The following is a 23,123-nucleotide window of genomic DNA, read 5'->3' on the forward strand; positions in this document are numbered from 1 at the left end:
ACTCCCCGCTGAGCAGGGAGACTGAAGAGGGACTTGACTCATGACCTGAGCCGAAATCAAGAGTTGGATGCTTAACCAAATGAGCCACCCAGATTCCTCTATTTTCAACTTTTTGAGGAGCCTCCATACTGTCTTCCACAGTGGCTGCACTAGTTTGCATTCCCACCAATAGTGTGCAAGAGGGTTCCTCTTTCTCTGCATCCTCACCAATAACTGGTATTTCTTGTGTTGTTAATTTCAGCCACTCAGACAGGTGTGAGGTGGTATCTCATCATGGTTTTGATTAGTATTTTCCTGATGATGAGAGATGTTGAGCATCTTTTCATGTGTCTGTTAGCCATCTGGATGTCTTCTTTGGGGAAAAAAAATATCTATTCATGTCTTCTGCCCATTTCTTAACTGGATTATTTGAGTTTTGGTTGTTGAGTTTGATACATTCTTTATAGATTTTGGATATTAACCCTTTATTAGATATATCATTTGCAAATATCTTCTCCCATTCTATAGATTGCCTTCTAATTTTGTTTCCTTTGCTGTGCAGAAGCTTTTTATCTTGATGAAGTCCCAATAGTTCATTTCTGCTTTTGTATTCCTTGCCTTTAGTGATATGTCCAGTAAGAAGTCACTAATAACTTCTTACTGGACATTAATGCCAAAGAGTTGCTGCCTGTGTTCTCCTCTAGGATTTTGACGGTTTCCTGTCTCAGATTTTTAAATCATTCATACATTTTTAATTTATTTTTGTGTATGGTGTAAGAAAGTGGTCCAGTTTCATTCTTCTGCATGCTGCTGTCCAGTTTTCCCAACACCATTTGTTGAAGAGACCGTCTTTTTTCTCCAGTGGATATTCTTTCCTGCTTTATTGAAGATTAGTTGACCAGATAGTTGTGGGTCCATTTCGGGGTTTTCTGTTCTGTTCCACCGACCTATGTTGTCTGTTTTTGTGCTAGTACCATACTGTCTTGATCACTACAGCTTTGTAATATAGCTTGAAGTCCAAAACTGTGACATCTCTAGCTTTTACTTTTTCAAGAAAAATACTTGCTTTGGTTATTTGGGGGCTTTTGTTGTTCTGTACATATTTTAGGATATTCTAGTTCTGTTAAAAATGCTAGTATTTTTTTAAATGCTGGCATTTTGATGGGGATTATGTTAAATATGTAGATTGCTTTGGGTAGTATAGACATTTTAGTGTTTTTTCTTCCAATCCATAAGCATAGAATGCTTTTCTACTTATTTGTGGAAATAAATAATTTGATTTCTTACATCAATGTTTTATAGTTTACAGAGTACAGATTTTTTACCTCTTTGGTTAGGTTTATTTCCAGGTAGTTTATGGTTTTTGATGCTATTGTAAATGGGACTGATTCCTTGATTTCTCTTTCTCCTGCTTCATTATTGGTGTATAGAAACGCAGCAGATTTCTGTATACTAATTTTGTATTCCGCAAATTTGCTGAATTCATGTATCAGTTCTAGCAATTTTTTGTGGAGTCTTTTGGGTTTTCTGCATAAAGTATCATATCCTCTACAAATAGTGAAAGTTTACTTCTTCCTTGTTGACTTGGACGCCTTTCATTTCTTTTTGTTTTCTGATTGCTGAGGCTAAAACTTGCAGTACTATGTTAAATAGTAAGGGTGAGAATAGACATCCTTGTCTTGTTCCCAACCATACAGGAAAAGCTCTCAGTTTTTCCCCATTGAAGATGATATTAGTTGTGAATCTTTCATATATGGCCTTTATAATGTTGAGATATATTTTATCTACACCTACTTTGTTGAGGGTTTTTATAAAGAATAGATGCTATATTTTGTCAAATGCTTTTGCTGCACCTATTGAGAGGATCATAGATTCTTATCACTTTTTTGATTAATGTAGTATATCATGTTGATTGTTTTACAGATATTGAACCACTCTTGCAGTCCAGGAATAAATCTCACTCAATTGCAATGAATAATTCTTTTAATGTACTATTGGATTGGATTTGCTAATATCTTGTTAGAATTTTTGCAAATGATAGTATAACTTTACAAATATGTTAAATATTTTGTTTCCGTTCTGGCTTTTTATCTTTTCTTTATTTCCATCTTACCTATTTTAGAATTAAAATTATCTTTACTGACATTTGAGTAAAACTCTTTTCTTTCCTTAATTGATGAATTTTCTAAAATATATAAATAAGGACCAGAAAGAAATATGGTAACAGTAGAGAGAATAACATTCTAAAAACAGCTACTTCTCTGGCTCTTTTTAATAAAATTGATGACAAGAAGACTCTTTAAAAAAAATCTGTGCTTAAAAGATCAGGAGATGTGTTTTTTAACTAGCTATTAGTCAGCAAGTCTTATAATGATGGTGATAATTTTACTGACTGGAATAATTTGCTTGTTGGAATGATTTTATGTCAGTCCTTACATCAGGAGTTTGTGAACTAGACATTGAACCTCAAACAAACAATATCAATTAAGTGTCATGAACCAGGAGGTACTGAACTATAAAGTTAGTAGTATAGGAAGACAATAGATCTTTCTTTATTCAATCAAATTCTTCACACTAGTCTTTTAAATTCATCTTCTAGTTGATAACCCACTCGTCTTATCAAGATAAAAGGAAAAGCTTATGAATTTTTTATATGCTTTCCCTCCCTAATCTAAAAGTAGAAATATCTCTCAAGTAGGTATTCATATTAATTATGTATTTATTGAGTTTTTACTATGGGATATGCAGTAATCTATACACCCTACATTCCCATGAGGAAGATACCATTACTGTACCAATTTCTTATTTGAAGAAAGTGAGCTCAGACAGGCTAAAACACCATTATTTCGTTTAATATAAAATACAATCAACAATAAGAAACACCATTATTTTATGTACCACTAAGAAAAAAAAAACACTGGAACTGACATAATGAGATAATGCTCTAAGGAAAGTCCTATACTATGTAGGTATTAGTCTCACCAGCTTTTGAAATACATTATATCTATTAAGAAGGACTTGCCAATTTTTCCTGACTCAGCTGTACACCTTAACATGTGGTAGGTATCTTAAAGCTATCTCTACTTGTGGGACTCCTTTACTTAAGTTTCATAAAATGCCTGGATGTTACTTTACAAGAAAATGTGAACTACTGGTCATTCCTTCAACATCAAATATTTGCATATATGTATTTATTTATATTATACATATATAAAAACAATATAATCCCATGCTTGAATACTGCATTCATCTTTTTTGAAAAATTAACCCAGCAATCTCACTCAATAGGGACAGCACCACTAAAGTATGTAATGTAAAGTAATCATAATATGAACAGCCATGACCAAGTTTACCCATACTCAGGCATTATCTACTATGTCATAATTACATCCTCCTTTACAGTTATTTCAAGACTCCATCAAATTAATACCAACCCAAGTTTAAAGATGTTAAAATGTGAAGAAAAAAAGTATGTCTCAGAATCAAAGAAATCTAGAAGTTTGCATAAGGTATCATCTGTAGGGAGAGCTATATAATGTCCCTGATGGGTAGGCCTACTCACAGTTAGGCCTGCTAACAGATCAGAATCTATGGATAGAGAGAGGGAGCTGATGCATCATTAGCCTTTTACCCCTTGGATAACCACAGAGCACAAAGAGAAGGCTAGAGCTTGCTCTCTTTAAAACTTTTTTACCAAAGAGGGATCCCTGGGTGGCGCAGCGGTTTGGCGCCTGCCTTTGGCCCAGGGCGTGATCCTGGAGACCCGGGATCGAATCCCACATCTGGTTCCCGGTGCATGGAGCCTGCTTCTCCCTCTGCCTGTGTCTCAGCCTCTCTCTCTCCTCTCTCTCTCTGTGTGACTATCATAAATAAATAAATAAATAAATAAATAAATAAATAAATAAATAAATAAATAAATAATAAGACTTTTTACCAAAGAAAAAAAGGAAGCTAGTCTTGGGTGGCCAGTCTCTAGCACATAGTCTCACTTTTGGGCTTGGGCAAAAAGTAACAAACCCTAACAAAGAAAATTTTTCTGCCTGTGAGATCTACCACAGAGAAGCATAAATTTACCCTTAGTTCCACTTTCTACTCATTCCCAGAAAGTCATAGCATCTCTAGCCCTTCCTTGATGAGGGATTATAACCATTACTCACAGCTCAACTCCATTCTTCCTTGCATGAATTCTTTAATAGCACTGCTAAACTGACTCACAAGTAACCATCAACATAGTAGAAAAGACAGGCTGACTCCCTTATCATCAGAGAAGACATGCTCAACTTAAATTTTGTCAACATTAAAAATAAAATAAAGTAAAATAAAATAATTTCACCAACATGGCTCAGTAGATGTACTTTACTGAGAAATTCAGCTTTGGCAGATGCTAAGCCATGAAACAAGGCAAACAGTGGGAATTTTTCTAATCTAGAAGGTTCCCTAATGTATGTCCCATTATCCCTCTCTTTTCTTTCTGAACTCAGCCTGCTAATTGTTAAAGTCAAGAGTGTAGATACATAAGCTTTCTAGTGGTTCTTAATATTATATATCTATGTATAGACTTTAGAACATTTGCTTCCCCACGTCTTAGGTTTTAATTTATTTTCTTTCTTTTTTAAGGCTCCAGAAGCTCAAATAATGTTGCCATGTGAAAGGTTTACTTTTTCCTTCTAGGAAAAATCATTGTCCATAGCCCTGAACTTTATAAATGCCAAGTAATTCTTTAATTGGTTCTTGCAACTTGGTCTCATATACTGCAGCTGAATAAAAAAATAACTATTTATAATACCCAGAGAAAACTTCCTGTAACAACACCCAAATCATACTGCCTTTTCAATTCTTACCCTACTCTAATGCATTTTTTACACAAAGTCATGTTTTAAAGTTCTTAAAACATAATTTTATTATTTAGATTGACTTCCTATTGAATTCAAAACAAACTCTAAAGTTCTTACCACGTCCCACAAGGACCTTCATGAGCTAGCCTTCGCTTGTGTTTCCAACCAAGTGTTCCTTCACTCTCCTCTCCAAGCAACTTTGCTCAAAACGCACAAGTCTTCTCTAAACTGAACATACCCAAAAGTTCACTGCCTCAAGATGTTTCCGCATGTGTCTCTTATGCCCAGAATTTTCTTCATGACCATTCATCAAATGGATAATTCCTTCTTTTGCTTTAGGGTTTTCCATTTAAATGCTCTCTGTTCAGTGATGCTTGCTTTTACCCCATATCTAAACTACATTTTACATGGAATTTTCTCTACACAATTGTTAATCAGGTTTTTTTTTTAATCTCTGCACTTTTTAAGACCTGAGATCCACACAAGAACATAGCTCCATAAAGGCACAGGTGTTAGTATTATATCTTCAATACAGTTCTGCCCACAAGGTACAGGAAAAGGATAAGAGAAAGCAAATTGAATATAGAATCACTTAGGAGCTGGAGGTTTTTTTAGGGCACCTGGAAGGCTCAGTTGGTTGAGCTTTTGACTCTTGTTTTCAGCTTAGGTCATGATCTTAGGGTCATGGGATTGAACCTTATGTCTAGTTCCATGCTAAGCAAGGAATAGGTTTGAGATTCTTTCCTTCTCCCTTCCTCTTTCTACTTCTCCCCCTCTGCTCCCACCCCACCCCCACTTTCTCTATCTAATAAATAAATACAATCTTAAAAAAATTAAATAGTTGAATTTTTTAATCCCACTATGTCTTTATTGTAGGCCATGTTTCTCACTTAGAGGAGCAAAGAATTCTTCTCCATTTGATATTGAGAGAGTTTCCATAAAATATGATGTTTGCGAGAATATTTGTTAACTTCTAGAGTTCTCTGCTAAATCATTTAAGCATAATAAAAAGATGTTAACACCTGTAAGCCTTCTCATTAAATGTCTTATTTATTTCTTCAGGGAAAGAACAAACACAAAGTAAAACTAAAAGAAATAGAAGGAAGACACTAGTACCATCCTCTGACATTAACCTGTTTCTGGAAATGCCACTTAGGTAAGGATGGGTCCTATTTCCCATTATATATAAAATGAATAAGTTAATTAAGACTTCAAAAATCCCCCTCAGATTGTTTTTAATCCCTCTCAGATTTAAGTTGGACACTTTATGGTTATTTTCTTAAATCCATTGTTAGAAAAGTATATAGGTCAACTTATTTGGCTTGTTCATGTAAAATATTACTTTACCCAAATAGTAGAAAATAAATCTTTGAGACTGGTTCCAAATTCCTGATCTTTAATTTTTAATTTGAATGGATTAGGCTGTTTACGCTTCTCAGCTTTTATCTTTGCTGTACCTACATGATAACAAGTAAAAAAATCTTATATGTTTAAATAATTAAAACATATATACAAACATATGCACATATCTTAATAAACCCAATTTTTCTTTAAATGACAAGTGAGCTATTTGTAAACAAACTAAAGCCAGTCTAATTAAGCACATTCTCCCAAAACAGTGCTGTCAAAAAGAACATTCCATGATAATGAAAATTGTCCATATCTGTACTGTCTCATATTGTAACCATGAGTTATATGTGGCTATTAAATACTAGAAATGTAGCTCCTATGACTAAGTGTTTCTAATTTTCATTTAATTTGAAATTGAAATATCCACATGCTGCAAGTGACTAGTATTTGACAGCAAAGCCCTAAAATGTAAAAGACTAATCTTTAACACTGCTAAAAATATGCTGTGCCAGTAAAATGTACTGCCATTAGGAGAGTGTTTGATTTCTCTAAGGTTGCATGTTAATTTTTTAGTGTTTCCAAAAGAATTTTAATAGTTATTATTTTATCTTACAATAATTCTTTCAGAAAGTACATGTATTAAATAATGCTAGGTAAATAGATTTAAACATGCTTCATTTTAAAGAAAACTTATGAACTCTAGCACTTAAAAAATGACAAGAAGCAAAGATACCTACTAATGAAAGCCTGGCATATAAAGTATTTGGCCACATGCAGCTTCATTTATTCAAATAACATTAGCATATGTCCCCATATCTCCATGACAAAAATAAATGTAGTTCAGCCATATTCTGACAATGGGAGATGGGGGTGAGGACAAGGAATCTATCATCTTTTAATTTAATGAATTATATTTTTATAGTCACCTCGTATACTGTGTGGAAAGCATGACAATGGTATTAATGTAGACCATGCAATAAGTGAGACCAAACCAAAATAAATCCACCATTTCTGCATCCATCTTTGATCACCATCAGTGTCTTCACCGCTTTAACAGAGAAAAATTAAAAATTTCAACTTTGTGTATTCCATTACAAATAAAACCATAATCAGAGAGAAAGACAGAGAGAAGCATTTTCTGTTAATTTGTCCCTATTGTTTGTTTTGCTGATTGTAAGTCCTCCAATTACATAGTTTTCTTTTATCCTGCAGGATTCTAAATTTTTCCCTTTTCTTTCTTTTCCCACGTCTACTCAGGTAGCAAAAGTAATCGTTTGTTCTTCTTATTTTTTTTTCTCCAGCAGAAGCCATGTATTTGGAAGACTACCTGTTTAAACCTCACCTATTTTTTAAAATCATTTTTGCTCCTTTAAATCGTGCACACCTTTTAGGGTGACTCTGGTCCTTTAAGATGCACAACCAACACTTTATCTGGCATCTGACTCTTTAAATCACCTATGTTTGGATATCTCTTTCTTATAGTTCCTTCTCTGGCTCAACTCAGATGGAGTGTTAATTAATCACCCTTCTAGTGACCACCTAATGACCCATAGGACCCTTTGTTAGGCTTTGTCTTCCATCTTCGCTGTAGTTTTCCTTGGTCTGTCTTTGCAGACTTTTGCAGTGAATGGAGTGGGATAGGAATGTGAAGGATCCTGTGCTGGATTTGTTGATTTTCTCTTTTTACTCACTGTTCATTTTGCAGTTTCAACATTCTTTGTCTTTAGTCATGTTAAGGTCATTATCTTGGAAAAGTTTCCATAGTTGTGAAGTTACTTTGTATCATTTAGGGAGAAGATTTGAGAGAGTTCATTACCATATAGTTACCACTGTCTTTAGTTCCACAGGCATGTAAGACCTTGTCCAACCACCTGTTGTGGGAAAATATCCACATACTCAAGAACCACAGTTTTGAAGGTACTGGTTTCTCACAGGCAATTCTGTTGTCAACAGAGACCTGATGAGGGGCTTGCATATAGACCTTGCCTTTCATAGAAGGTGGAGAATATTCCCAGTTTTATTCATTTATGAGACAACTCCTCAGCCATTGCTACATTACTTAGGGATACTAGTTCTAACTTTCAATGCTACAAGGTTGCAATCTTGAGTTCCATTATCCAATAGGTATATATATCTGGACACGCTATGCACAAGGAGTTTCAACTCTAGATTGTCACTAGGGTTATGTGTTTCCTCACTGATTATAATATTTAGAAATTTTCTTTTCTCTCTTTGTTTCTGAATCCAGTTAAGTACTATAACCATATGCATTATGCTACATATGATTGTTACATAGGTGTAAATAATTGATAACCAAGAAGAATGAGGAAAATAAACTAAAAGTGTAAGCAAAGAACAAAGAAAAAACAAAGAGCAAGCAAAGAATTTAATAGGGTGCCCTATTACCAATAGATTCTCCTCCTACTAGAAATAATTAGGAAGTGTAATAATATAAAGATTCCATGCACAATACTAACAAAGAACTTTAAATTACTAGGAATAAGCTTAATGGAATAGTTCCAATAAAGAAAATTATAAAACTTTTTTTGAAGGGCATAAAAGAAGAAGAGAGAACACAGAGCAACATATACCATATTCTTGCATAGAAAGATGACAATTATTCCCAACTTGATACATTAAATTCAAGTATTTCAAATCAGAATGTTTTAATTATAACCTGAGATTATTATATTTATCTGAAAGAGTAATGTTGTACAAATAACCTCTGCTCTTTGGTAAATCATTTTGAGGAAGGATTTCTCCAATCAATGCTACAATCATATGGAAAGGTGTACTTATTTAAAAATTGTAGTAATGGAATGAGAATAGAGAGATCAGACAACAGATTAGAGAGACAAGATATAAGAAGGAAATCTATGTATATAAGAAATTTATGATATAGACAATGTATAATTTCAGTAAAACATAAATTAATTTTAAAAAATGGATTGATCCATAAGTGTCATCAGTACAATGAGATATCCCTTTGAGGGGAAAAACATAAGCTTGATTCATTTGTCATATTAAAAAATAAATGGAAACTGGACATTGCATTTAAGTGCACAACTAAAACCAGACAAGGATATTATAAGAAAAGTACAAGCCAATATCCCTGATGAGCAAAAATCCTCAACAAAATATTAGGAAACCAATTTTAACAATACATTAAAAGGATCATAAACCACAATCAAGAGGGATTTATTCCAAGCACACAAGATGGTTCAATATCTGCATATCAATCAATGTGATACACCACATAAGCATAAAAGATAAAAATCATTTGATCATGTAGAAATATCATTTGCCAAAAGAATAAAAACTCACAACAAATTAAGTTTATAGGGAATATACATCAACATAATAAAGACCATATATGACAAAGTAAGATCAGGAGCAAGGCAAAGATGCCTACTTTTAGTCGAGACAGCAGTAGATATACTCGCCTGATCAATTAGGCAAGAAAAAGAATAAAGGCATTCAAATCAGAAAGGAATGAGTAAAATTATCTCTGAAGACGATATGACCCTAAATAAAGAACCAAGTCATGACATCATTCTATCAAGTCAGCTATTTCTGGATAATAGGGGACAGAGAATCTATAGTTGTCATACTGTCACTCTTTATTGTCTTATCAGATGCTCCCTAGTCAGAGGCAATACTGTATGAGAAACCACAGGGATGAATATGGCATCTGTGTCTTTGAATGCTGTTGCTAGAAGAAGCACTATATGTAGATGTTATAAACTAAATGTTTAGACTTTTACCCAAAGAAGACATACGAATAGGCAAAAGTAAATGAAAAGGTGCTCAACATCACTGATCATCAGTGAAATGAAAACCAAAACCACAATGAAGCTATCACTTTATAACTGTCAGGATGCCTATTTAAAAAAAGAAGAAGAAAGAGAAAGAGAAGAAGAAAGAAGATAGAAGAGGTGGGGAAGAGGAAGAAGAAGAAAGAAAATAACAAGTGTTGGCAAAGATGTTGAGAAATTAGAACCCTTGTGTACTACTAGTAGGATTGTAAACGGTGCAACCATATATGGAAATTAGCATGGAACTTCCTCAAAAGTATCAAAAATAGATGATTTAATGATCCCACTTCTGGGTATATATCCCAAAGAAGTGAAAATATAATTTTTTTAGATTATTTATTTATTGGAAATATTTATTTATTTATTTATTTATTTATATAAACATATTTAAAAATATATCAATTCAACATTTATTTTGATAGATAGATAGACAGATATTTGTTATTTATTTGAAAAGAGAGAGCACAAGCAAGAAGGAGAGGGAGAAGCAGGCTCCACACCAAGCAGGGAGCCCGATGTGGGACTAGATCCCAGGACACAGGGATCATGACCTGAGTCAAAGGCAGACACTTAACCAACTGAGCCACCCTGGCATCCCTGAAAATAGAATTTCAAAAAAAATATTTGCTCACCCATGTTAATTGTATTATTATTCACACTAGACAAGGGGTGGACATGTTATGTCCAAGGGGTGGACAAAAGTTAAATGCACATAGATAAATGAATAAAGAAGTATATACATGCAATGGCATATTATTTAGCCTTAAAAAGGAAGAAAATACTAGCATATGCTACAATGTGGATTAACCTTAAGGACATTATGCTAAGTGAAATAAGCCAGTTATAAAAAGACAAACTGCATGATTCTGCTTATATGAGGTCATAAAATAGACCTCATATAAATAAATATAAATAAAATAGAGTCATAGAAAGCAGAATGGTGGTTTTCAGAGGTTGAAAAGAAGCAGATAAATGGAATTTATTGTGTGATGAATATAGAGCTTAGTTTTGCAAGATGAAAAATTTCTAGCAATCTGTTGCACAACAATGTACACATGGTTAACACTCCTGTGCTATACACTTAAAGGTGATTAAGATGTAAATTTTAAGTCATATGTTTTCTCCACAAAATTTTTCAAAAACATATATGCAGAATTAGTAATAAGGTTGTCATTACAGTGTTTTTAAAATTATATTTCGAACAGTAAAGATCAAAGTGTACATTCTAGATTTACATGTACACACATGTGCATATCAGTCACATTTACATGTTTTTCCTATAAGTATGGTTATTAAAAATTAAATATATATGTTTATAGGTACAGTATCTATCCAATAAATATTTTATACAATGTAAACAACAACAGATAAGGAAATAAAATGGCTTACCTAAATGCAAAAGTACTGTTCTCAGTGCCCTTAATAAGGAGTGCTACTATCACATAACTCAAAGAATATCCAAGCACTACTGAAGATTCAATTAAGCCTGTAAAATGAATACTGATTATAAAACAACTACATAAGCTAGTTTTGTCACGATAAAAATTATATCACTGAAATAGATTACTTCTTAAAGCCTCATAGCATACTTTATCATATGAGTCAGGGTCCTCCTGAGAAACAGAACCAATAGGATATTGAGAGAGATTTTTAAGGAATTGTCTCATGCAATTTATTGGCAAGTCCAAATTTGTAGGGCAGGCTGGCAGGCTTGAAATCTAGGTAAGAGTTAAAGTTACAATATTGAGTCCATAATGAAGCTTAAAATCCACGAGGTCACCCGGAAGGATGGGAAAACTGCAGCAGAGTTTCTATGTAGCTGTCTGGAGAAAGAATTGCTTCTCTTTTGGGAAACCTCAATTTTTGCTCTGAAAGCCTTCAGCTGATTAGATAAGGCTCACTCACATAATGTAATCTGCTTTAAACAAAATCTACTAATTGTGTTACTCAGATCTAAAAAAAAGTATAGCAGAAACATCTAAACTGATGTTTGACCAAACAAATCTAAAGAAGTTAACACATAAAATCAACCATCATATGTATCATCCAATGCACATATTAAAGAAACTTAGATAAGGCAACTATACAAATCACTGTATCTCATTTAATCTGTATACTTAATGTAATATAAATATATTTTCATTTAATATAAATATAAATTCAATATACCCAATTTCACTTTAATTTGTGGAAGCTTTGTTTACTTCACCTTAGCTGCCATAGTGGCAGGGGGAGGCAATAAAGTAGATTTCTCTTTGCTGTGTGTAGATGTGCATTTTAATTACCATGCAGTAGAACCAAAAGTAAAACAGATTTGTTGCCACCCTCAGCTAACACTAATAAATCACTACAAATTTTTTTCTAAAAGCAGGCATAAATATGAATATCATCTATTTTAATTTATTGACATAACTTTCCTTATTTCTAGTGGAAAAAATATTATTTTGGGGCCACATGCTATTTACTCTTGTCATCTTGACAATACTTTAAAAAATTTAATTATAAAAACATGATAGATAACTCTGTACAGATAAATGATCTACCAAGACCAAGGCTATTGTAACATAAAGAAATACAGATCATTGTGAGATACGCCCCTGGCTAACTTACTGTAGGATATCATGGCAGAAAACACTGGAAACAGAGAAACAGAGGGTACTACACTGCAGTTAATTAAACAGCCTATCACTTCTCTACTTGGTAGGATGAACAAGATTATACTTTCATTAACTTCAAAATATCTGAGCTCCTCAAAAAGATGAAGCGAGTTAATGTACATAAAGGGCTTAGTACAAGGATGATGATGATTTCAATACCACACTGAATCAAGTACTGAGGAGGCATGAAACAATACTTCTACCCCTTATGAACATGATGGCAGCAACTTCCCAACTATGTTCCCACTTTAAACATATGACTATTCAAGCAATTCCAACAATTTGAGACTTTTTCCTAGAGAAATGAAATGTGGCGTGTACAGTTTGATATGAAAACATATGTATAAATGTTATGTGTATTATATACTAGACACATATATAGAGAGAGAAAGACTATAGTTTTTATTACTTAAGAAAGTATGTATTTGGGACGCCTAGGTGGCTCAGTGGTTGAGCACCTGCTCTCCGCCCAGGGCGTGATCCTGGAGTGCCGGGATCAAGTCCTGCATTGGTCTCCCTGCCTGGACCCTGCTTCTCTCTCTGCCTATGCCTCTGCTTCTCTGTGTGTGTCTCTCATGAATAAATGAAAAATCTTTAATAAAAAAATATTTATTTTTCCTATTTCCCTTTATCTCTTTAATGACTTTCAGATGACTTGTCTACAATTCCAAAACTTCAAGAAGTTCCTCAAAATTAGGTAGTCCAATGTGATTCTAAAGTCAAACATACCAGTTATCACTTATTATAATGATTATAGGGCCCTTATAGGGCCAGCAATTAGCATTTGCGTATCAGTTTAGATAGGTGCACCAAGGTATAAAAGCTCAATAAAAAATCAAAATAGGCCAATCATATTAGAGAGGAAAATAAGCTTACCTATATAAATACCAGCTGAGTGTGTGGCAACACTATTGCCAATAAAGACTACTCCAAGGATATAAAGAGGCATTCCTGCTATTCCCTGCACAGTCTGCCCCAGGATGAAGGAAGCTATATATTTTGTTGAGAATGATGAGGATTTCTTGCAAATCTTGGAAGTCTTCATTTCTTGGCAAATATCTTTTGAAAAGATAATTATTTTTTTGTTAAATGAGTCAAAAGTCAAACATACAAGAAATATGCAATATCTCTCATGAAATATTTTACCTTTTACAAAGCTATTTCCACCTTATTTTTTAAGTTAACATTTCATTCATACTCAATGTAGCAGTTCTAAAATCAACCATCACATTCTCAGAAAAAAAAGTTATGAAAGGAAATTTGTGGGGATACTGGAAAATATGAACATATTATAAACCAAATATAAGTGTATGCACAATAACGTATATACACAATGATGTGTGCATACCTATGCATACATATATATACACATATTATATATATATATATATATATATATATATATATATACACGTTTCTCTTAAATTTGGCATCTGGCACCCCTGACTTTTGACACCCAGGAAAAAAGTATTTCTAATATTCTAGATTATATGTATTATCAGATTATCAAATTCTGCATTATCAGTTTAGTTCTATATCGACTTTTTCAGCCATCTTCACATTAACTTTGTGTCACTCTGTTTAAACAATTTACCTTTTCAGACTCACTAACTTCTTGAATATGGGTTCATAAGGAGAAGGCATTATACAACAAAAATGTATTTGTTAGTCATTACATAGTAATTCACGAGATTTTAAATTCGTTTAGGTGGCAGTCTATTTCTTATGCTTTTTCTATTCACATGCTTGTAAAACAGTAGTAAATGAGTGTTTCTTAGAATTGCATTTGTTATTAGATTGGTATATCCAGGCAATGCTTTCAGATCATTCTGATGTGTTCATTTTGATTGGAATTTAACAAATGCTCTTAAAATATTTTCATGGAAAACTGGCTAGAATGCACACAGCAAAATAGTAGGCTAATGGAAATTTTTGTCTGGTTCAGTATCCATATCGAATGGTAGTTGACACTATGTCAAGTGGGAGGAGGTTTTAGAATTGTGATTCAAAATACTGAGGATTCAATTTTATACAGATACATTAAACTTGTGGTGACATCAGTATCAATGTGATATTTTAAATTACCTGATCTCTTAGTCCCTTGAATTCTTCTCCTCCCAAATATATGTGTTCCACTTAATTCTAAACTTTCAAAACCAACAACTACAAACCCTTCTTAATTGCAATTTCAAGCATTCCACACTCAAAACACCCCTATCTTTCTAGCTCACTTCTAGTAACCAATTCCAACAATCCTTAAAATCCACTAGGGTTTTGATCCTGCTCCTTTTCACCATCCCAATGTCCTCTCATGTCCTTAATTTCTCCCATTGACATCTTAGCACTTTTAAATCCTTTGCCCTCTTATCATGCAATCCCTTGGTAAAATTACAACCTTCATCAAATTAAATTCTCCCAGCTTTGCTATTACGCTTGTAAAGCTGAATATGGCTGGAGGAAAATAAACAACCACAAAAATCTCACTTTGAATTCATAATTATGAAACTCAAGGGTGTCATTCAGCCTCCTGATAATCAAATATGTCCCTAGTGTGCTACTCTGGACTTCTATAAAATTTAATTTGTGTGTTTCCCTTCTCCTAGCGATCAAAGTCCTGAAATCCCCTGCTGTCCAACATCTGAAAACAAATGTTTTCCACCAAGGGAACAAAATATTATAAATGTATGTGAATATAATATGGTTCATATTTTGATGATATATCAACATACTGTTTAATATATGAATTATATAGCACATAAATATATAAATTGCATTTAATATGAACTATTTACTTATATTGTGAGCACACATCATAAGCATACTTTTGAATATCATAAGCATGTATGTACACATACATACACACATTGACTTTTTCCACCATGTCTTGCTAAAGTCCAGTTTAAAGTTGCCAAAATGATTAAATACATTTTAACATTGTTATGACCTATACATACCAAGAAAGAAGCCAACACAACAGAGTCAGAAATAGTTCTGTGAAACTTCAAAAGAGCTTTTATCTACAAGCAATGGCAAAAAGATTGTGGAATAATTTTTTTAATGAACAAAGTGAAGAAGCCACTAATATTTTTAAATTCCAAGCCCTATGCCAAAGTGCAGCTCCCATTTTGAAATGGTAGGAGTCTGATCTTTCTTTTTCTGTGTGTTTGTTTACGTATTTATTTGTGCTTTTATGTATGTGTGTTGAGGTCAAAATAAAGGATTAGGGAAAATATACTGTGGGAGATATAAGGAATTACCAAAGTTCTCAAGAGGTTTATAATACATATGAAAACTGGCAAAAGAAAAACAATTTTATAAAACAATTAACCCAAAATATTCTTTCTTCTTCCTATGCCTATCTCTTATTTGAAAGTATATATGATCATGAGAAGATGAGAGAATGGCATACATATGTTAGTAGGGAGCTACAATTAATTATCTTAATAAACTTGATAATATACATAGGTACAGATGGATAGATGTACAGACCAATATTATAAACTATTTTAAGTTCCTAAGCCAATGGTTTAAGTGAATAATAAGATGTACCTTTTATAATCTTACCTTCAATGTTTATACTTGATTGATAATTTCCATCACTAAAGTATGGAAAAGCAAATAAAAGTGATCCAAATCCTACCAAAAAGGAGGAAAACGTAATCCATCTTGGTATGTTTCCTTTTCCTCCATAGTATGATATAAACACTACTATCAGGCAAGATGAAATATCATAAGTCAAAGATAACAATAAATTCTCAACGTTGCTCAGATGATAGGCCTTCTGAAAAGTATCAATGCTTAGATCTATGAGACCAAACACAATACCTAAAATATAAAAAGAAAATAAAAAGAAAGCAATAATATGCATTTTAAGAGACAAAACAGAACACCATGATACTCATTACAAACCAAAACAATTTGCATTGATTTAAGTTTATTTTACAATATTCTGACTGTTTAAGATCTATAAGCACATAATTTGACTTCTAAAATACTAATAGGCCTTAATCAATAATATGATTTGCTAACTGAATTTTTATACCAGTTTTGTATTTATTTATTGAAAAATGATGATCTTTTTTAGTCATCTTACTTAGGACTCATCTTTATTTTAATATATTGTATTTCAATTATAAAAATGAATAAATAGCAATCTAATGAATATTTATCTACAAACCAGAACAGGAAATAAAACATCAAAATATTTGAAGCCTATCATGTGTTCCCTAAACACATTCCCCTCTCTCTTTGTAACCCATATCCTGTATTTAAAGTTTATCATTTCTGACCCTTTTAAATGCTTTCTTTTTTTTTTTTTGGACAATGTGTATATCCTTGAACAATATAGAGAATTTTCATGTTCTAAACATTAAGTAAATGATATCATATACCTGTATTTCTATCCCTCTCTAACCAACTAGGAAAAAAATAATCACACTAAATATTTGAAACATAAAGAATTTAATATAGAGATTGGCTACAAAAGTAGTACGTTTGTTGGAGTGAAAAGGGAAAAGAGTTACTCATCAAAACTTATGCATTTGCAGAGCCAGAGCCATAAGCCTTGGGTGCTGAAGCACCCACTGCTGCTGCTGATGGAGCTGTTTACAGTGATGCCTGAGCACAAATCCAGGAGATCTTATTCACCTGCATTGGGCTATTGCCAAAAACATCACCAGAGACAGGAAAAAAAAACAAAAAAGAGGCTTTCCTTTGGCCCTTTTTCAAATCTACTGCTATAGCCTCTCAATGGCAACGCCTAAGTGGAAAGCAGTGAGAAAGACTGGGAAATGTAGTTTATAGGCCCCTTGGTCCCTTGTAAAGAGGAATAAGTCCAGATCATGAATAATGAAGTTTATGGCCAAAAAAAAAACAAGTAAATAGCAGCGTTCAGCCTTTAGACTACTCAGGACTCATTTTCACCCTTCTTCCTCTATTTCAACTAGCATACCAAACTAATAGCAACATTGTCATGCTTCTAACATTGCATGATTCTCATTCTTATAAAAATATTCTTACTCTTTCAAAAAAAAAAAAACAAGGACACAGAGTCCAGTCATCATAACCATCTCAAGGTAATGTTAACCCATCTTCTAGGTTAAACATAAATCTGAATGGATTTTCTTAATATAAAAAGTAAATTGCACAGGTATAAATTGTATAAAAAGTATAAAAGGTAAAAACAAATAAGTTCTCAAACATATAATAGACCTAACTAAATTGGTAAGGGAATTGTATTGAAAAAGAAACTGTAAGTCAGACTTGGAGCAACAACAGTCTGACAGATCAAGACCAGCAGGAAACAAGATATAAAAACTTTGCTGCATCAAAAAGAAGAATTTTCTTCAACTCTCATTTTAGATGTGACCAAGAACAATGGCCAAAGCAAGAAACGTCCTGTAAGCTAAATTAATATCTTTCAATAGTTACTCTGAATGTGAATGGGCTAAGTGATCCCATCAAAAGACGCAGGGTATCGGACTGGATAAAAAAGCAAAAGCCATCTATATGGTGTCTACAAGAGACTCATTTTATACCTAAGAACACCTCCAGCTTGAAAATGAAAGGGCAGAGAACTATTTACCATCCAAATGGTCCTCAAAAGAAAGCTGGGGTAGCAATCCTCAGATCAGATAAATTAGTCTACCAAAGACTGTAATAAGAGATGAAGAGGGACTCTATATAATACTTAAAGGGTCTATCTAACAATTAGGAATATTTATGCCTCTTACGTGAGAGCTGTCAAGTATATCAATCAATAATAGCCAAAGTAAAGACATAGATAGATAATAATACACTAATAGTATAAGACTTCAACACGGCACTCTCAGCAAAAGACATATCTTCTAAGCAGAACATCAACAAAGAAGGCCCTTGAATGATATACGACCAAAAATATTTCACAGACATAAACATATTTCACAGAATATTCCATCCTAATGCAACTGAATACACATTCTTCTCAAGTGCACATGGTCTCCAGAAGAGACCACATACTGAGTTACAAATCAGGTCTCAACTGAGACCAAAAGATTGGGATTGTCCTCTGCCTATTTTCAGACTACAATTCTTTGAAACTAGAAATCAATCACAAGATGAAATCTGGAAGAAACTCAAGCACATAGAGCTTAAAGAGCATCCTACTAAAAGATGAATGAGTCAACCAGAAAATTAGAAAAGAATTTTTAAAACTTATGGAAACTAATGAAAATGAAAATACAACCATTCAGAATCTTTGGGATACAGCTAAAGCAGTCCTAAGAGGGAAATACATCACAATACAAGCCTCCCTCAAAAAAATTGGAAAAAATTCAACACAAGCTAACTTTGCATCTAAAGGAACTGGAGAAAGAACAGAAAATAAAACCTAAACCAAGCAGAAGAAGAGAGATAATAAAGATTGGGGCAGAACTCAATGAAATAGAGACCAGAAGAACTGTAGAACAGATCAACAAAATCAGGAGCTGGTTCTTTGAAAGAATTAATAAGATAGATAAGCCATTAGCCAGTCTTATTAAAAACAAAAGAGAAAAGACTCAAATTAATAAAATCATGAATGGGGATCCCTGGGTGGCGCAGCGGTTTGGCGCCTGCCTTTGGCCCAGGGCGCGATCCTGGAGACCCGGGATCGAGTCCCACATCGGGCTCCCGGTGCATGGAGCCTGCTTCTCCCTCTGCCTGTGTCTCTGCCTCTCTCTCTCTCTCTCTCTCTCTCTCTCTCTCTCTCTGACTATCATAAAAAAAAAAGCTTTAAAAAAAAATAAAAAAAATAAAATCATGAATGAAAGAGGAGAGATCACAACAAATACCAAGGAAATTCAAACGATTTTAAAAACATATTATGAGCAACCATATGCCAACAAATTAGGCAATCTAGAAGAAATGGACACATTTCTGGAAAACCACAAATTACCACAATGGAACAGGAAGAAATAGAAAACCTGAACAGGCCAATAACCAGTGAGAAAATTGAAGCAGTCATCAAAAACCTCCCAAGACACAAAAGTCGAGGGCCAGATCTTCCCAGGAGAATTCTACCAAATGTTTAATGAAAGAATAATACATATTCTACTAAACCAGTTTCGAAGGATACAAAGGGAGGGAACACTTCCAAACTCCTTTTATGAGACCAGCATTACCTTGATCCCAAAACCAAAGACTCCACCAAAAAGGAAAATTATAGACCAATATCCCTGATGAATATGGGTGCAAAAATTCTCACCACAGTACTAGCCAACAGGATCCAACAGTACATTAAGAAGATTATTCACCATGACAAGTGGGATTGATCCCTGGGATGCAAGGTTGGTTCAACAGTCATAAAACAATCAATGTGATAGACCACATCAACAAGAGAAAAAAACAAGAACCATGTGATCCTCTCAACAGATGCAGAAAAAGCATTTGACAAAATACAGCATCCATTACTGATCAAAACTCTTCAGAGTATAGGGATAGAGGGAACATTCCTCAGCATCTTAAAAGCCATCTACAAAAACCCCACAGCAAATATCATTCTCAATGTGGAAACACTGGGAGCCTTTCCCCTAAGATCAGGAACAGGACAGGGATGTCCACTCTCACCACTGCTATTCAACATAGTACTAGAAGTCTTAGCCTCAGCAATCAGGCAACAAAAAGAAATAAAAGACATTCACATTGGCAAAGAAGAAGTCAAACTCTCCCTCTTCACACATGACATGATACTGTACATAGAAAACCCAAAAGACTCCACCCCAAGATTGCTAGAACTCATACAGCAATGCAGCAGTGTGGCAGAATAATCAATGCCCAGAAATTAGTGTCATTTCTATACACTGAGACTGAAGAAAGAGAAATTAATGTGTCAATCCCATTTACAATTGCACCAAAAACATAAGATACCTAGGAATAAACCTAATCAAAGAGGTAAAGGATCTATACCCTAAAAACTATAGAACACTTCTGAAAGAAATTGAGGAAAGCATAAAGAGATGGAAAAACATTGGAAGAATAAATATTGTGAAAATGTCTATGCTACCCAGGGCAATTTACACACTCAATGCAATCCCTATCAAAATACCATGGACTTTCTTCACAGAGTTGGAACAAATCATCTTAAGATTGCATGAAATCAGAAAAGATCCTGAATATTCAGGGGAATATTGAAAAAGATAACCATATCTGGGGGCATCACAATGCTGGATTTCAGGTTGTACTACAAAGCTGTGATCATCAAGACGGTGTGGTACTGGCACAAAAACAGACACATAGATCCATGGAACAGAATAAAGAACCCAGAAATGGGCCCTCAACTCTATGATCAACTAATATTCGACAAAGTAGGAAAGACTATCCACTGGAAAAAAGGACGGTCTCTTCAATAAATGGTGCTGGGAAAATTGGACATCCACATGCAGAGAATGAAACGAGACCACTCTCTTACACCAGACACAAAGATAAACTCAAAATGGATGAAAGATCTAAATGTGAGACAAGAATCCATCAAAAATCCTAGAGAAGAACACAGGCAACACCCTTTTTGAACTTGGCCACAGCAACTTCTAGCAAGACACATCTATGAAGGCAAGGGAAACAAAAGCAAAAATGAACCATTGGGACTTAATTAGGATAAAAAGCTTCTGCACAGTGAGGGAAACAGTCAACCAAACTACAAGACAACCTACAGAGTGGGAGAAGATATTTGCAAACGACATATCAGATAAAGGCCTAGTCTCCAAGATCTATAAAGAACTTATTAAACTCAACACCCAAGAAACAAACAATCCAGTCATGAAATGGGCAAAAGATATGAACAGACATTTCACCAAAGAAGACCTACACATGGCCAACAAGCACATGAGAAAATGCTCCACATCACTTGCCATTAGGGAAATACAAACCAAAACCACAATGAGATACCACCTCACCCCAGTGAGAATGGGGAAAATTAGCAAGATGGGAAACAACAAATGTTGGAGAGGGTGTGAGAAAGGGGAACCCTCCTGCACTGTTGATGCGAATGTGAACTGGTGCAGCCACTCTGGAAAACTGTGTGGAGGTTCCTCAAAGAGTTAAAAATAGAACTGCTCTATGGCCCAGCAATTGCACTGCTGGGGATTTACCCCAAAGATTCAGATGCAATGAAATGGCAGGTCCCCTGCACCCCAATATTTATAGCAGCAATGTCCACAATAGCCAAACTGTGGAAGGAGCCCTGGTGTCCATTGACAGATGAATGGATAAAGAAGATGTGGTTTATGTATTGAATGGAATATTACTCAGCCATCAGAAGAGATGAATACTCACCATTTGCTTTGACGTGGATGGAACTGGAGGGTATTATGCTGAGTGAAGTAAGTCAATTGGAGAAGGACAATCATCACATGGTTTCACTCATATGGGGAATATAAGAAACCATGCAAGGGATTATAAGGGAAAGGAGGGAAACTGAGTAGGAAAAATTAAAGAGGGAGACAAACCATGAGAGATTCCTAGCTCTGGGAAACGAACAAAGGGTTGCAGAACAGGAGGTGGATGGGAGGATGGGATAACTGGGTGATGCACACTGAGGAGGGCACTTGAGGTGTTATGTTATATGTTGGCAACTTGAATTTAAATTTTAAAAAATGTTTAACAAAAAAAATAATAAATGTCCTGTCAGTAACTATGTCTATCTCTGGGGTTGGGATATTAAATTCCTCTTCTCAGAGTTATTTTGTAACCCAGAGGTGGATTTGTAACAATATATCCCACAATATTCTTTTATCAAACAGTAAGGGAAAAAGAAAAAATTAAATACACACACACAAACGTGTATATGTGTGTGTGTGTACACATGAAACAAATGCTAGAAAAATTCGTAGTTGCTGCAGTTTTTATTTCTCTAAATGGTTATGGAAACACAATTGCTATTTACAACCTTCTTTCACTGTTCAACCCCTCTTCTACTTCTTGATCACACATGACATATGCAGGTTTCTATCTCAAAGCATATGCCTCACCTTACAGAACAGCATTCACAATGTTTTTTAAATTGTTCTCTCCTAACTGGGTCTTACCTGAGTCTTCAGCAGGACATTATAATTTTCTATAAAGCCAAGAGTTTCTGGTTATTGAGATATGTGGTAAGACCATGATAAATATGAACTTCCGGATGACACTTTTTCTCTAATAAAATGAACTCCTTCATTTAAAGCAATGTGATAATAAACAAGATGACCATGATGGTGTGTGTATAAGGTATTTAATAAGTACAATAGCCACACCAGCTATGGTAAAGATAAATCCAGGCCTTCAGTTCTTGCCTAAGCTCCGTTCCTGATGGGATTGTCACTGTAAATATGAGCTCGCTGAACAAGACATACAATGACTGGGGGAAGATGCTAATTTCACAGGATCACTACTTATCTCATCGAAAGCTTCCACTGTGATGTTTTTCTTTTAGTGAATATCCACATAGGATAACTCTGCCTATTGAAAGGAACATGCCACTCACCCAGTTCTCC

General features: G+C 34.3%; 1 protein-coding gene across 1 annotated transcript in view; it reads right to left on the reverse strand.

Moving 5' to 3' along the window:
• The window catches only part of SLCO6A1 (solute carrier organic anion transporter family member 6A1), a 101,654-nt gene that overhangs the window by 72,859 nt on the left and 5,672 nt on the right, over window positions 1-23,123 (reverse strand). The window contains exons 2-6 of the mRNA XM_055312801.1: window positions 16,201-16,461; window positions 13,513-13,695; window positions 11,369-11,465; window positions 7,091-7,212; window positions 6,162-6,271 (exon numbers count right to left, since the gene is read on the reverse strand). Coding sequence (XP_055168776.1) covers window positions 6,162-6,271; window positions 7,091-7,212; window positions 11,369-11,465; window positions 13,513-13,695; window positions 16,201-16,461 — 773 coding nt within the window. The remainder of the gene's footprint in view (window positions 1-6,161; window positions 6,272-7,090; window positions 7,213-11,368; window positions 11,466-13,512; window positions 13,696-16,200; window positions 16,462-23,123) is intronic.

Source organism: Nyctereutes procyonoides, unplaced genomic scaffold, assembly GCF_905146905.1.
Source record: "Nyctereutes procyonoides isolate TBG_1078 unplaced genomic scaffold, NYPRO_anot_genome, whole genome shotgun sequence".
Taxonomy (NCBI): domain Eukaryota; kingdom Metazoa; phylum Chordata; class Mammalia; order Carnivora; family Canidae; genus Nyctereutes; species Nyctereutes procyonoides.